The 16,530-nt window shown below is 36.1% G+C and overlaps 2 protein-coding genes across 7 annotated transcripts in view; both read left to right on the top strand.

Annotated features, from left to right (window-relative positions):
• Window positions 1–1,355: 1,355 nt before the first annotated feature.
• NUDT12 (nudix hydrolase 12) lies at window positions 1,356–13,862 on the top strand. Of its 5 annotated transcripts, none has more exons than XM_063181088.1 (8): window positions 1,392–1,406; window positions 1,636–1,685; window positions 1,890–2,103; window positions 4,692–5,284; window positions 6,249–6,416; window positions 7,450–7,563; window positions 8,950–9,149; window positions 10,743–13,862. In XM_063181088.1, exons 3-8 carry the CDS (start codon window positions 1,898–1,900, stop codon window positions 10,851–10,853), a joined length of 1,392 nt encoding a protein of 463 aa, XP_063037158.1. In that variant the 5' UTR covers window positions 1,392–1,406; window positions 1,636–1,685; window positions 1,890–1,897; the 3' UTR covers window positions 10,854–13,862. The 5 variants fall into 5 exon arrangements, with proteins under 5 accessions (XP_063037159.1, XP_063037155.1, XP_063037158.1 ...); XM_063181084.1 differs by lacking the exon at window positions 1,392–1,406 and adding an exon at window positions 1,411–1,524; XM_063181087.1 differs by lacking the exon at window positions 1,392–1,406 and adding an exon at window positions 1,447–1,524 and having other exon boundaries at window positions 1,619–1,685.
• Window positions 13,863–13,992: 130 nt separating this feature from the next.
• Window positions 13,993–16,530, top strand: part of LOC134432409 (uncharacterized) — a 39,757-nt gene continuing 37,219 nt past the window's right edge. For both annotated transcript variants that reach the window (XM_063181083.1, XM_063181082.1), the window contains exon 1: window positions 13,993–14,531. The gene's annotated coding sequence lies outside the window, so the exon portion shown is untranslated. The remainder of the gene's footprint in view (window positions 14,532–16,530) is intronic.

Below are 16,530 nucleotides of genomic sequence, written 5' to 3'. Positions count from 1 at the left end.
GCAGGTTTGTTGCAGAACCCAGACTGCTTGGCTCCTGTGAAAAATGTCAATCACTTGTTTTTAATTTTTTTACAAAGTTTAATAGTAATAAAAGGGTTATAAAAATAGTAATACAAATAGAGTAATAATAATTTGGACAATTAGAATTAGGGCAATAAGAGACAATAGAAACAAAGAGTTATGGATGTCTGGGTATCTTTTTCTGGGCAGCACGAGAAAGGACACCTCTTAACCCTTAAAAACAATAGCCTGTTGCATATTCATACACTTCATACATGATGAATAAATGCCATTCAAACACAGGATTCTGTCTGGTCATCATCAGCTTCTTCCTCTGAATCATAACAGCGCCTTCGAGGTGGGAAGAAGTTTGTTTCTTCTGATAAGAGGGTAAGAAATTCTTTTTCTCTGAAAGATTTAGGTGTCCTGTGGCTGCTACCTTGCTGAGAGTCCTTTTTTTAAAAAAAGTATCCTACATAACATAGTTTCTATTTTAACATTTTTTATAACCTCAAACTGTATTTAACACACTACTTAAGAGAATTAATACAGCATTACTTTCTTACACAACACATATAATATTCATTTTAATATTTGCAAAAAGGCAATCATAAAATACCAATTTTTCACACTCCTGAGACAGACAAGGGTCTGCACAAGCCTGAACTTATGATCTTTGGGGTAAAATGACAGTAGATTCAAGGGGGGATATCTGGTAGGTGGTTCGGGAACGCTGTGCCTTCCTAGTACCTCAGAAATGGGGAAGAGGGCGACCTATAGCTGAGAATTTGGAATAAAATGAGGCTGCGGCCTCTGAAAATTCTAGAGAAAACATCCCGAAGCCATGTGCCCCTGTGGAGTCTCCCCCTTTATTCGAAAAAAAAAAAAGTTGAAGGACTCCTCTTTTTGGACATAAACTCTGGTGTTGGTGGAATATTCCTGACTAATCAGGACACACCTCTGGCTTATTACATCATTCGGATTTCTCCACTAACTCTTCTCCGCTCCCATGTCAGTAGCTGCACCTTTTTCACAACTACTTCCGCATTCTGTTGCCACCGACCTCTGCCTTCTGCTAGCGCGGTAAAGCAATGCCAAAAATCAATCTGATCATTTCCATATAACCACTCCTGCCCGGCGGACAAAATGGCTGCTCGCCCTTTAACCCTGTGCATCGACCCAACCCGTCCAGCAGCGGCGCTCGGGGAACGACTGGCAATTCCCTGCGGGAACAAGCCTGGCGCCCGCCTGAAGGGCCGGGCGTGGCAATCGCGCTCGGCCCCGCTCGGCCCTGCTCCGCCCTGCTCCGTCTCTCTCGGGCCTGCGCTGGAGCGGGCCTTCCTCTGCACGGCTGCCGGGCGCGGTGGGAGGGCACGGGGCCGGGCCGCCAGCGGAGGCTGCGCACGGTAACGTGGCCCCGCTGTTGAGGCCGGGTCGCGGCCCTGGGGAAGCGAGTGGAGCGGGACCTGAGGAAGCAGAAGCTGTCGCTGTGCTGCGCAGCGGTCACGGCAGCGGTGTCTGCGTGTGCGTGTGTGTTTGTCTGTCTGTCTATCTCTCTGTGTCTATGTGCCTGTGTGCTTTTGCTTTAGAAACCTTGATGTATTGTTTTCACACTCAGAATCTTCATTTCCACAGTGAAATCTTCTGGTCCTCAAGCCTCTTTAAAACTGGTTTTGATTGTTAAGGTAAAGTTTCACAATGTTTGGAGGCGCGTGGGACGAATATTTGGAATAATAATATCACACCAATCACAAGAATTTCTTGTATATGTATTTTTGTTAATAATATTGATTTTCTGTACAGCATTAAAGTTCAGTCTTTTGCTTAAATCGTCTTAGTAGTGGGAGGTATACTCTCTGGCATTTCTATTTTCTTTTTTTTAATCTCAGAAGGCACAATGACTGACTTTGAAAAGAACCTGCATCAGGACATGGTTTCTCAGCTGCATAACTTTGCTGCTACTGGTGACACAGCCGGGTTGAAGGTGCTGCTCAGGCGCTTGCCATCACTGGTCAATGCAGCCGCAGGGAATGGCTGGACAGCCCTCATGTACGGTGCTAGAAATGGACACCTCGAGGTTGTGCAGGTTCTTCTTCAAGAGGGGTAAGGTGTTTAGTAGAACCTATTCAAGAGCTCTGTTTTGCACCCCCTTTTTGCCCCTATCAGTTTTGTCTCAGAAGTAAATTTACCAGACACATAATGGCAGAATTTTCAGGGATGAAGTTCAGGAAAATTTATTCTGTGTCATTTTATATCTGGGTTCTGCTACTGCATCATGCTTTTTATTTTTGCTAAGAAAGTCTAAAACTTATAAGCATCTCTAAAGTTACTCCTTTGATATTCAAGGATATGTTGTCACTTTTCACAGAATAGAACAAAGTTTGCACCCTAATTCCAACTACTGTATGATAAATTGGGTGTATTTGATTGTTCCACTTAAATTTTTTCTCTAAACTTGATTTGTAATCCACTTGAATCTTTGTTAGGGTAGAATGTTTGCTGACTCTTCTCTAGGACATCACAGACTCACCTTTTCCAAAATTACTCCAAATGCTTTAAAACTAAGTTAGAATCAAATGCATTTAACTGAGTTTAACATTAATCAAGCCCAGGCTGTTCTGTTCTGAACTCCTAGTTTACAGAAAAAAAAAAAAAGTTTAGTTAATTCTGTAGTTAATGACTAACTTCAGGCATAGCATTCCACATCCTCCAGTAATTGTCCCACCCACTCTTCATTTTTTTTTCAGTCATAGCCAAGACCTGTAGCCTCTGCTGGGGCTCAGAGTGGGACATTACATGAACCACTGGTTTCCACTATAATCAGTATGTTCCAGTACATAGAGGAAATCGTAGTGCAAGATTTTGTGTATTGAGGAATCTTTTGTGATGCTGGGAAATTTTTCAGTTCTTAAATAGGATTAACAGTTTTTTTAACTTAAGCTTTTCTTAATAATAATAAAAAAAAAGATTAATATCACTTTTAAATGTCCTTTTCGTGGTTGCTCTTTAGGCAGTTGAATATAGTTCATGAAATGATGCTGCACCCTCATTGGTCTTTTTTAGTTAATGCTTAGAATAATTATTTTGACAGTTATAGTTACTGGTTATACAAACATGAATGTCTATGAAGATAATATTTTGTAACATTACAGATAATAATTCTACAAATCTAGTCAGTTGCATTTTTGTCACAGAATTGTAGCATCATAGAATGTCCTAAGTTGAAAGAGACCCACAAGGATTAAATCCAACTCATAGTCCTGCACAGCACTCTCTCCAAGGATCACACCATGTGCCTGAGAGCATAGTTGAAGCATTTCTTGAACTCTGTCAGCCATAGTCCTGTGAGCACTGCCCTGGGAAGCCTGTTCTAGTGCCAAGCCACCCTCTGGATAAAGAATATTTTCCTGATAGCCAACCTAATCCTCTCCTGAGAGAGATTAATTTCATTCCCATGAGTCCTATTCCTGGTCATGCGAAGAGTTGCTTTAGCAGCAAAAACTTGTAACTTAAGTTTTGAATAGTTTTCTAAACAGTATACTCAAATTCCCTCAAAAACTACTGAGTTTAATATAAAATCTCAAAATGGTCTTGTCTGTGGTACAGTTAACTGTGTATCAGCAACATTAATATTACTGGTATCTTCTGGTTTTAAAAACTGATGAGTCTAGTATTTATTACATAATTTGTCGTTTGCAGTGACATTTCTGTTTTACTTACCAATTCAAGATTAGCAAGTAATTAAATTGTATTGTTTTAATCTCCCAGTCAGCCTCAACCTATTGAAAGTTTGGGTTTCTTTTTGGTTTTAGTATTTAAATGTATGTGATGAGGCAACATCCCTTACCTGTTTCACTTTACAGACATCTGGGTAACTAAAAGATTCCTACAGGATCCAGCTTGTGTCACTAAGGAGAGGCTGTATTCTTGATTCTAATTTCATGGTAAATTATCCAGTATCCTGAGCTAGAAGGGACCACAAGGATCAACTCCTGCAGCTGTGCAGGTCATCCCAAGAATCCCGCCATGTGCCCATGTTTGAGAGCGTTGTCTAAACATTCTTTGAAGTCCAGCTTTTTGTCCTGTCACTGGTCATCAGAGTGAAAAGATTAGTATCTGCACCTCTGCTTGCCCTTGTGAGGATGTTGGACACCCCAGTGAGGTCTGTCCTCAGTCTTCTTTTCTCCAGGCTGAACAAGCCAATTAACCTCAATAAAATGTTTTATTGTAAATGTTTTGTTGCTGCTTCCAGTAGCTTCTAGAAAGTAATGCTTGTTAGGCTTCTTTTTTTTTCTTTGTTTTTTTCCCATTTTGATTACTGATTATGAGGAGCAGACCTATAGCCTGACTTTTGAAGCTCTGGTTTTGAGCCTTTTTTTAAATGATACAGTATATGGAATTTTAATAAATTCATTGCCTTTGTACTACTTCATGAATTTTGGTGAATGATAATCTGGAAAGGATCAACAAGAAAGGATAACAAAAATGTGAAATACAGCCTTGGCAAAAGAAGAAGAAGTAAATTATATTTTATTATCATGATGCTAAACATTTTGCCAGCATTGACAGAGTGTCTAGAAGTTCTTGTACCTTAATAGTGTCAGATACATATGCTGTAAGAATAATACAGCAACAGGACCCTTCCTAAACATATTTATTCTGGTAACCTCAGCTCTTTTCTGTTTATTCAGGTGTGACAGATCCATCGTTAATAAATCAAGGCAGACAGCTCTGGACATCGCTAAATTTTGGGGGTACAAACACATAGCTAATTTGTTGGCTAATGTGAAAGGTGATCAGAAACCTAGTTTTTTGTCAAATGATGTGAAAGAATATGAAAATTATTTTGGCATGACGCTTCTGGACAGAAGGAGTGATAAAAGAACAGATTCTAAGTGGCTCAGTAAAAAACAAAGCCATCCAGCTACAGTGTACATCCTCTTCTCAAATCTAAGTCCCTTGGTTACTTTGGGTGGGGGAAGAGAGAGCTCGCAGCAACCAGAAGTCAAGCTTTGCAGGTTGTGCCACAAGGATGTGGAACAGTTCATGAACCAAACTGAAGAATGTACCTTGATTTTTCTTGGAGTGGACCTTCAGTTTGATATGAATCTGGTGGCTGCTTGCAATGGAAGAGTTCAGCAAGAAGATGAAGATGGGTTAGTTGCTTGGTTTGCTCTTAGCGTAGATTCTGCTTCTGCTGAAAAATTTAAACAGAAGCATGAGGACTGTTACTTTCTTCACCCACCGATGCCAGCGCTACTGCAGTTACCTGAAAAAGAAGCTGGTAAGGTGCATAAAATGCAGCAAGTACAAAATGCATAATCAGAAAGATACACTTTGGTATTCCCTGAGGTATAATTCAAAGAAAAGACAAAACACTGCAAAGAAATTGTGTTTTCAGTGGTTTTAGAAATATTTTGGTTTTAAAAGCCTGGTAGTGGTTTTGTGAAGAATTTTGTATGTAAGAACATTTGCATTTGCAAAGGACTAATTTCTGCAATGACAGTATTAGACTGTAAAACCTATTGATCATCATGGGTTTTAAACAGTACTATTTAAATATTAATGCGTGAACATTTTAAACATAAAGGAAAAAAAACTGTCATTACTGAGTTTTCAGTAATGAAATTGTAATTAAAATTAATAATTATGAAATTATTGCTTACAAGAAATGAGAACCTAAGTCCTTCATAATAGTGTGCTGGATACTCATTTGACAAGATAGTGTTGAAAATTTAGGATACGAAAGTGAATTTGTGTTAGTGAGGACATTAACAATAAGTGTTGTTAATGACTGCTATTGTAACAGTTGTGTTTTTACATAAGGATAAAAGGAAAGCTCAACTTGAGCCTTAAGTTTAAATGGAACAATGCATTATTATGTCAATACCTGTAGTAGCCCTAAAATGGTCATCTGAAGAAGACTTGATACATGTAATTTTGGCAGTTTGCCTACACAAAGTGACTTCTGTGAGAAACAGGGTATATTGATCTGGATGAATTTGTTTCTGAGTGTGTGTAAATTGCCTTGTAGCTCTTTAATACAGTGTTCTATTGCATTTGCTCTCCTACAAAGAAAAAGGTCTGCATACCTCATTTTGCTCAATTTCTCTTGTAGCCATAATTATGATTCAAACCACACTCTTGATTTTTTGTGTTAAAACTCAGTACTTGACTTTTTTGTGCTGTTAAAACCTTAACATGAATTAATATTTGATTTTGTGCACTCTCGATGTATTCTTTTAAAGGAGTAATAGCCCAGGCGAGATCTGTTCTAGCATGGCACCAGCGTTACCGATTCTGTCCAACATGTGGGAGTGCAACCAAGACTGAAGAAGGGGGTTACAAGAAAACTTGCTTAAAAGAGGGTTGTCCCAGTCTCCAAGGAGTTCACAACACATCATATCCAAGAGTTGGTAAGAATATTCACTCAGAAGTGGCTTGCTTTTAAATTAGTTGCTTGTAAATTGCTATGCATGTATGTCAATTTATTTCTAGTTATTTCAGCTGCTTACTTCTGTTCTAGGTCTTCCGTACTTGTTTCTCCACAACTGTGGAGTGTTGTGTGTGTTCTCCACAGCTGTGTGTGTCTCAGCTCTGTTTAGGATTAAGTAGTTCGGGCTTATCTTTGTTTCACTAGTCTGTGTTTCACTAGTCTGTGATACAGAATTGCTGTGATAATGCAAACCTTATTTCAACAACTAATATCAGTTAGAACTTCCAAGAGTATAAATGAGAATTGGCAGTATAAAGGGTCACATTCTACTTTTTTACTTAAAACTAGATGATAATAAAAAGGGGAAAAGATCACAAGTTGATAGGGCTGCTTAGACCAATAGGAGAAAATATTACATTAGTAATATTTTAAAGTTTTACTAGTTAGAAAGAAAAAGATACAATGACCAGAAGTGAGAAAATTTGTCAAATGCAACATCATATGAAAAACTGATAGCAAAGAGTAAGTGAAGTCAAAAGTGGAAAGTAGTCAGTGTTTAGTCAGTATTTACATTGTCAGCAAAGTGTCTAGTTATTTGGTGTTTAGTCAAAAAGACATTCTTCAGACCTCTGTGGTGAAAAGATGATGATAATAAATGAGTTTGTTGCAGAAACTGTTGGTATATGCTGGATGCATATATTAGTATTGCTGATTAGTACTGACTCTTAGCAGATTGTGTCCTTTGGTTATGGGTAATTTCTATCCTGCATTTCAAGCCTTGGTTAGTAAGCTGCTTCTACTAAGCACGTATGTTGCGCAACAAAATAAAGATGTATCTTGCATGGAGGGTAACCCCAAAGTGAATCGAAATAACAGCTTGCTCTGGGTACAGACGCAGTTATGATTTCAATATAATTTTTGCCCTTATATGCATTGGTATGGAATAGCCTAGAAGTTTTTACTGCATTAAGTCTCTCAAATGTTGAAATATATTGATTTCATGTCCTTTGCAGATCCTGTTGTGATAATGCAAGTCATCCATCCAGATGGCAACCATTGCCTTTTAGGTAGGCAGAGGAGATTTCCCCCAGGAATGTTTACCTGCCTTGCTGGATTTGTAGAACCTGGTGAGTAATTTTGTTTTCCTTTATCAAGTGTATTTTCTCAATGAAAGTATTATACTGTTACAATTACAGAGAAATATAATTTGTGTTATCTCAAATTGAAGTTTTTTTGCTTCCTAATAGATGAGTTGTTACAATAAATATACCCATTCTGTACTTTGCAGCTGTTGATTTATTAAAAAAAAAGCGAAGAGCAACTTGAGTAAATAAAAATACTGAACAGTTTTCAAATCATATAGTCTTAAATCACTACCTAAAAGAAAAAAAATTATTTTAAAACACGTCACCTTGGCCGGTGATACTTTAGGCGAAGGATTTTAGCATAGAAAAAGTAAGTGTTAAAGTCTGAGTTAAAGCTGTCATTAAGTTAAGCATATACTTAGGTGTTTAGGGCCTGATTGATTCTATGGAAATAGATAATAAGTAGATAAATAGAAATTCCATAATTCTGAAAGAAAGATAAAGAGATTTTTCAATAGCTATGTCAAGCAACAATAGTTGAAATTAGTTACAGTTATAAGTACCTGCTGATCAACTTGCAAAATATTCTGTATTGTGAACAGATCTTTATCACCAGTGAAATTATAGTGAATAAATATATACAGTAAACATGTGCAGGTTGACATACAGTGACAGTATGAACAAGTTTATTCAGGTATCATTTGAAAAAAGTCAAGATATTTATTTCTGACGGATGGAGTCTGTCCTTTAATGAACCTGTAACCAGCAGTTACAGCACAGTGCATGTGCGCCTATGTAGGCTGGCGACCATCAGCATTCCGCACACATGCACCTACAGTTTTTTATGGATATGGAAGCAGAGCTTTCCATTGCAGTTTAAATTTACAGTGTTGTCTCTATGTGTTAAGACAATGAAGAATGAGTCAGGCAAAGGGAATAATACAATGCAGAAATGTGAGCAAGTATTCTAAATCTCTGTTTTCTTACTATTGTAATTCTAAATACTGATTTTTCAAGTTGTAGTACATGCTGTTGCAATCATACTGAAAATCCAGAAATTAACACTGCTAGCTACAAATGAATGTTTCAAGAATAATTAGAGGAATTATGTATTTTCTACTTAATTTTTGACATTTTAGATATAGTGATAATGGTTTGTGTGTATAAGGAATTACCAATTCAGAAAATAAATATTATAGTGGAGAAATGACTACACTTTATTTCAAAGTTCCATTTTGCTTTTGTGGCTGTTTTACCTTATTAGACTTTTGTGTCTTGTGCTGAGGTCTTTGCCCTGATACGTGAAGTAGATCTTTATAGATAATTGCCTTGGGCAGTTTCAAATTTTTGAGTCAGTTCAAAGCACAGCATGTGATCATTGCTTGGAGTATTTTCATGAGCTGCTTGTTCTTTGCCCTTTTTGATTAGGTGAAACCATAGAAAATGCTGTTCGAAGAGAAGTAGAGGAGGAGGCTGGAGTGAAAGTTGCCTATGTTCAGTACATCTGTTGTCAGCCGTGGCCAATGCCCTCCTCCCTAATGATTGGCTGCTTAGCTGTTGCAGTGTCCACAGAAATTAAAGTTGACAAGAATGAAATAGAGGATGCACGCTGGTTCACTAGAGAACAGGTAAAGTTCAATTTCATTTTCTTCTTCTATTGATTGGTCTGTGACTGTATTGGTTCTGGCATACAACAGACACTTGCTTTTTCAGCAAGCCAAACAAGCATGTATACTCTTCATTTTATCATACAGCAGAGCTGGGATCAGTGGAGTAGGGGTGCCTTAGGGCTGGGATTAGTGGAGTAGGGATGCCTTCTGGCAGGAGGTGGCCTAGTGAGGCAGAGAGTTGGTTTTGCAGTCCTGTTAGGAGGGTGGCTAGTCATATGAGGAAAGCTAGGGCTAAGTTTATAGATAATTGGGTGGTTGGGGTAAATGTGTAAGGTAGTAGGCCTAGAAGATTAATGAGTAGGAGGAAGATTATGAGGGATGTTAAAATTAGGGCTCATTTGTGTCCTATTTTGTGTAGGGGTATTATTAGTTGTTTTGTGACTAGGTTGATAAATCATAGTTGGAGGTTTGAGAGGCAGTATATTGTCGGTGTAGGTTAGACACAACCAGAAAAAGATAGATATTCACAGTAATGTCTGAGTTACTTGCATGCTCATTTTATGATGTTTTTGCCAGTTTGCTCTTCACCTTTCCCTTCTGTGAAATAGTCAAGTTATTGTAACCTGTGTCCTTAGCAAGCCTGTGCTTTTCATGCAGTAGTAATATTTAATAGCATTATTCATTACAGTTTCTCCAAACAGGCATGCTACCAGATATGCTGTGAGGGTGGAAGTTAAAGTAAGGACTCTGGGAATTAATTAGATTGAATATCTTTTTTTTCATGCAGTACTATTTTAATACTCTGTTATTAAATGCAGCTTACTGTGCATTAATAAGAAATCCTACACTTAACTTCCATCAGTAGTTAAAATACAGTCAAATAAAAGTGAAGCTGAAAAGACTTTCACAGAGATACTTCAGTTCATGAGTAGATGGAAAGGTTCCTTGCACAACTTAGTTTCCACAGGTTTTCCTATGGGCAACTTAGAAGCTAAGCTTTTAATAACACTGGACATCTGCCTAGCTGTTCAAAGCATTTTGACTGTAAGTCTCCTTGAAGGCAAAGTTAATCACCTACAATCTCAGTGTGTTTCTGTTAACACTGAGAGCATTATTTTAAAGGAATATCAGTTCTGAATGCAACTAGTAGCATGCAGATTGGCATACAGCTGGAAATAAGCTTCAGAAATGTGCTGAAACTGAATTCACGTTACTTGCAACTTCTTCAGAAGACCAAGAAAACACATCTCCGTGGCACTACATGTAAACATTAAAAAAAATATTTTTGTCACAGTATAGAGCACCATCTGGTGGTCCTTGCCATAAAAAAGCTTCACAGAAACCTTAAATAATATACTGGCGGTCTCCACAGTTCTGTTAGGAAGAAGGTATCCTTTGGAGCACATTAGGCTCAAAAATGTCATAATTCACACAATGTTGGACTTTCTCTGCATTTACCTTGGAGAATCTCTTAGTAGCTCTTTAATAGGTATAGCAGTGGCAGACTGATGGATCATTATAGGAAGATCATTTCTGAATCTGAACAATGTTAGATTCTACATAGTTTATAATGCTATCTTCTAAAGGTAAAAAAATCTGCTTTTATTGCAGGTCGTGGAAGTTCTCATTAAAGGAAACCAGCGTTCTTTCTTTGTACCACCAAGTCGAGCTATTGCACACCAGTTGATGAAACATTGGATTGGAATGAATGCTAATCTTTAGTTCAAATAATTGATTTCTTTAACTTACTTCTTCTATTGAATGCTTAATTAGGAACAAATTAGAACTTTTTGTCTAGTGAATGTGTAACCAAGTGATTTTCTGAGCCTTTACATTGGTTCCAGAGCTAAACCATGCAATCTTTGTAGGTATTTTCAGACCTGAATTAGACTGGGACAAAACCCAATAATTATCCCAAGCAAGCAAGCACCAAATAAGTAGAATTGGTACCTTGTTGAGTACAGGCTTTCTTGTTCTAGAATGAAATTATTATGCCTTTTTCTTTACACTTCTTATGTTTGATTTGGTCTTCCCCCACTGGACGGATTCATAGCATTTCAAAGAGGGCTATCTGACCTTGCCTGGTGTTTGAATTCTCTACTTACATCCTCCTCTTTGGCCTTAACTGTTTCTCTCTCATTTTTGCATATGTCCATTTTTTAAATTTGACCTGTCACAAAAACCTCCATTCAGTGTTGAAAGCCTTACCAAGTATGGTTATTTTAAAGTCAGTAGCATATGTAAGTAGTGAGTATGTGGTACTTCGTATCTTTTACATTAATAACCTAATTTATGTTAATGCTCAAAGCAGAGCATTTGCTCGTACATTCTGACTTGGCTTGCACTTACCCAATTGTATGTCAGCCTAAATTTAAAGGTATAGCACAATACTTTGTTTTTGAAAAAGGTGTTGGAGAACCACCCCTGAATGCCTAAGTATTAGTGTTTTCATAAGATAATAATGTACTTAACTGATGCTAGGCAGTGAGTAATTTGATTCTCTGATAATTAGAAATGAAATTACAGAATAATGGAGAAGGAGGAACAAGATGTATCTCAAAATATGCACAAAGTTCTTTATGGAAATAGAGATGCCAAGATTGTTGCTGCTATTAAGAATCTTATATTTGAAAGAAATATATTTACTGCAGCTATAAGACTGCAGGGATATGTTAATTAAAATATGTATGTGTTTTTAATGCTACAGTTCAGATTTGTGCCTTAATTTATCAAGTTATTTAGGATAGTGTTGATATTCTAAAAAGAGAAGTATACTGGTTTAATATAAATTTCATTATGTAATAGTTCGTAGTCTGTCATTTTGCAGTCATTGCAGGGATGTCAAAAGGAATGCAAATGACCTGAGGAAGTTGTAGTGACAAATGTAAACTTATTATTTTGTGATTTGTTTATTTGGAGTAATTTGTTTTTAACAGTGAAAAATGTTTTACAAATCCTGATTGTACTTTGTTTTCCCCATCCATGTCGCACTATGCTCAGCAGTTTTCATGGTTTTTTTGTAAGGCAGTACCTAAGAAACTTTAAAGCAAAAAGCCTTCCTGACAGATTTGAAGTATTTGACATATTGCTTCATTCTCTTCCTTGTTTTAGCCATACGTAAAAATGAATACAGGTTATTTCTTGTCTGGCAAGGAGAAGGAAACAATACAGTGCTTCCCTTAAAAATTGCTTTTACAGAGAAAGTGAGTTATGGAAAGCTGTCGTAGGGCGCACGTACCAGCAAGACTGCATGATAACAATGGCAATTATCAGTTGCAGGTTGCTCATAGAGTAAAGGAGAATATTGGAAAGTATACAAAAAGTGGTGAAAGCTAAGCAGTAAAAGGAAGTTTCAGCTAGTGCTGTGGTGATTACATTCAGAGAGATGAACAAAGGAATGAGAAGCCAGATGGAAGAAGGAGGATAAAGTGTAGAGCAAATATAGGTAGCATAAACATAAGTAGTTTGTGGCTTTGAGGTAGCTAAATGTACATGACTAAGACCCATAGGAATACTTCTAGAACTATGGGAACAGTTCTTGTGTAGAAAATTATGGTGAGTGGCTACAGAGATGTGCTTCTAGAAGTGAAACTCCAAACACAGTATCCCTAATTAAAACTGATGTTAATAATCTGCTTAATTTTTTTTTTTTGAGAATCTGTGTACCAGTATATATGTGCAGTTACAATGCTCATAAATAAATTAAAAATGTACACTTTTATGTATGAAGAAAACCAGAAAAATATGACAAAAGGAACAACACTTAATCTCTGATTTTGAGAGTAATCTTTTAATGATCTTTCAAGTTTAATAATTTAAGTGTCAACGATTTTTAGTCTTTATAGATATTCAAAATCTAAGCCAAGCTTCTGAAAATGGTTTTGAAGGTTTCTTTTCCTTTTTCCCTTACCAAGAGAAGAATTCCATTTGCAGGGAAGAAGACAAACCTAAGAAAGCTAGTTATATAAATTTAATCCATTTAAGAAAAGACTTTTCCTGGCTTTTTATTGCTTAATTTTCCCTATTTGTATGTCAGGGTTTGAATTTATTTCAAAATTACCTATACATTGTAAGGACAGTTACTGTTTGCGGTTTACACAGGAAATGTCAAATTGAAGAGCCAAATTCTGTGGTTTTCTGGCAACTATGGCAGTTCAGGAAAGTTTAATCTAGAAACAGTTGAAGAGAGCGTAGTGGTTCTGACTGGAGTATTGTATGGGCAACACCTCCAGAACATCTGAGCAGCAGCTTTGAAAGCAGGCTAATTCTTGCCATGAAGTTAATGCAGTAGATTAAGAGAATAGTGTTACTTACTAAAAAGAGTGGTTTTTTCTATGCTGTGAGTAATGATCTGTCACTTGTCTCCCCTCCTTGTACAATGGTATCAGACCAAAAATATTACTCATGATATCAAATGTACAAGGCAGAAAATTCTGGAGATGCCTTTTATCCCAGTTTGCCTGAGTACTAAAGAGAACTACCTTCTATTCAATGTATAATTTGAAAATAATATGTATTTTATCAGTTTTTATAATAATTTACAGATAATAGAAATAGTAGCTTAATAAAGCAGGAAAAGATAATTAGGTCTTTGAACACAAACCAAAATTGATACTTCAAATGAAACTGTAATCTCATGCAATGTAATGACATTCTATGTAAGTATAATACTGGTTATGATATTTTTACAAACTTTGCATTTGTCCTAATAAACATACTACTTTTAACTCATTTTTCATTCTGGATATATGTAAACACATGAAAAGTAGAATCATTCCAGTGTTGATTCTATAATTTGAACATTATGTTTTCTATAGGAGCATTGGCAAGTCAGTATTTGCCAATTAACTGATTACTGATTGAAGTCTGATTACGTTGAAATCTGCAAGATGTGAGGGAAAAATGGGTGGATGTTAACAGGCTGATTATAAGTAGACCAGTCATGATGCTTCATGGAATTAAATATACTAATCAGATTCTGAGCTTAGCAGACAGAAATAGAAAAAGAAGTGGAACAAGGCTGTGAACATTGCTCCCTCTTTTATCTTTAATTTTAATTAGGTAATCTGATTGATTAAGGCTTTTCAGATGGAGCTGGCGTTTTGTAGCTGCTGGATAATTTAGGTGTTATTTTATTACCTGCTTTATGTGTAAAGAGTTAAATAAGTGATAGTCCTTTATTGCTTCATTGATTTGAAGGATATGTATATACTGTATATCATTGCTGACTGGGTTTGATGGTACTTACGGGGGTAAGTCTAGAGAAAAAAAATTGAGCTTGTTATCCTATTAAGCCTTAGTAAGACAGCCAGCCCATCCTTCATGAGCTTAGAAAAGCAGACTGTTCACAGTCCGTAACAGCAAGCATCTGAGGAAAATGAATATTGGATTATAGCAATGGTAAGTATAAGCCTTTTTCTGGTAAATTAGACTATTTTAATTAGTATTCTGTAGCTACTAATTGTTACAATTCATCATAAATTTTGTTAAATAGAAATTCTGCAGATTTTTTTCACAGTAAGGAAATATGACTGTTTTCCTAAATGATAAAATTTTTAAGACAGATACTTGATTCCTAAATCTGTATTGGTTATCTTATTTTAGCATCTAAGTACTATAAGTTTAGTGGTATATAATTTTGGAAATTAAAGCCTTCTTGTATGAACTTGCATTTGTTAGAAGTATTGACTTTCTGCAAACAACATTTCACACTGGAATATGATGAGTGCTATGATAAGACTACAGAATTAGTAGTCAAGAAGGAATATTGAGAGTTGAGTTGAGAGAAGATGATGCTGTTGAGTAGAGAAGCTTACATTTTAATTTTGCAGCACTTAAGTAAGCCTGGATAGTAATTTTTTTCCTCCTACCATTTCATCATCCTGCAAACTAGTCTAGCTTTGGTAAAGTACATCCCTATTTCTTTCCCAGGAGAGAAGCATTCTAATGTTCAGCTCAGAAATGCTGGTATTTTCTCAAGACCTCTGCCAAAGCTAAAAAAGAGTGTATGAAATAAGTGCCTCAAATTCTTTTGTCACTCTAAGTCTAAATTGCTCCTTACTTACTTCATATGAATTGCTCGTCTGGGGAAAGTGACCCTAGAAACTACATGGTCAGAAAATGTCAGGAAATATGGTTTCCATTTCAGACACCAGATATCAAATCCTAGAAGTTAGGATAGGGTGACAGATTTTGCCCATATTGCATTCTATGAACAATGGAATACTTTTCAAATATGACAGTAGTTTAAATTTTATACTCCCAAACATTTTGAAAATAAAATAACTACCTCATTTTCAGATAAAATTTTTATAGTGTGCAATTACTCGGCAGGGTTTTTTTGGGGGGCTGAGTATAAGCAAATACTATGAATTTACCTGGTTTCAGTTAAGAGGGACAAGGAATTCTGAAGCTCAAATAAATTGGATTAATTTATTTGAAAAAGAATTGAGAAAGAAATTTATTTGAGAATGATTGAGAAAGAATTATAGTATTACATGACAGTAACTCCTTTCAGTATAGAAACTCCGTTTCATTTTTGGAAATGGTTGTTATGGTTGTTATAGATGTCATTGTTAATGTATGTTATGGTGAGATTTCTACTAGTTTCATTGTCAATTGTTGCATCACATCTGTAGGGTATTTCTGATACCTCATTTTTGGTACTGACAAAGCATGAATTCCATAGATAGCGCTCTGAATATCAGAATGACAAACTCACTGACATGAACAGGCTAATCCAGCTCTAAAACAGAAATAGCAGATATCCAACAATGTAAACAGAATTGGAAGTTTATATGATTTTTAAAACACATTTTCAGAGCTTTTGATGAAGGAAAATTATTTTATGCAGTAGGAAAGAGAGGTCCTGCACAGCAAATTCTGTTCTCTGTTTATAAATATGTTTTTACTTATATGATAATAAATACATGAACATCTATTGTAGTGAAGTGTAAAATAATAATTATTTAGTAATTGTGTTAAAATCATGATGGAATATTTTATAGACCATTTACAGCACAGAGGCTACCTACTAGTCTGTTGTAGTGTATGGCAGTGCACAATGCTGCTGCAGAAATTAGTATCTCCAACATCTAAAATAAATGTTTATCTTTGTTAATACATTATTTTGTCTTCTGTTGCAAAAGCTCAAAATAATTAACCAAAAAGCAGAATTACTTAATAAGTAGACAGGAGCTTTACAGGACATGAGTTTTACATATGATTTAGCAGAATTAAAAAAAAACAAACAACTGACTTCACTTCTCTCTAAAAAGGCAGAAATAGCTGTGTATGTACAGCCCATGATTGCTAATCTATATTTCACTGCAACTTTGCTGGTACCTGCATTCTTAGTGCTGAGTTAAAATAATCTTGAAAACATTTGACTGACTACAAT

The sequence above is a fragment of the Melospiza melodia genome, chromosome Z (assembly GCF_035770615.1).
Source record: "Melospiza melodia melodia isolate bMelMel2 chromosome Z, bMelMel2.pri, whole genome shotgun sequence".
In the NCBI taxonomy this organism is placed as follows: Eukaryota; Metazoa; Chordata; class Aves; order Passeriformes; family Passerellidae; genus Melospiza; species Melospiza melodia.
This window is presented reverse-complemented; position numbering and strand designations above follow the sequence as displayed.

Bases quoted from the DNA above. Each gene is read 5' to 3' on its own strand.
- NUDT12 (XM_063181089.1), top strand. From the start codon at position 1,898: ATGACTGACTTTGAAAAGAACCTGCATCAGGACATGGTTTCTCAGCTG. The intron at 5,285-6,248 runs GTAAGGTGCATA...ATTCTTTTAAAG, and splicing joins GTTACCTGAAAAAGAAGCTG to GAGTAATAGCCCAGGCGAGA. The intron at 7,564-8,949 runs GTGAGTAATTTT...CTTTTTGATTAG, and splicing joins TGCTGGATTTGTAGAACCTG to GTGAAACCATAGAAAATGCT.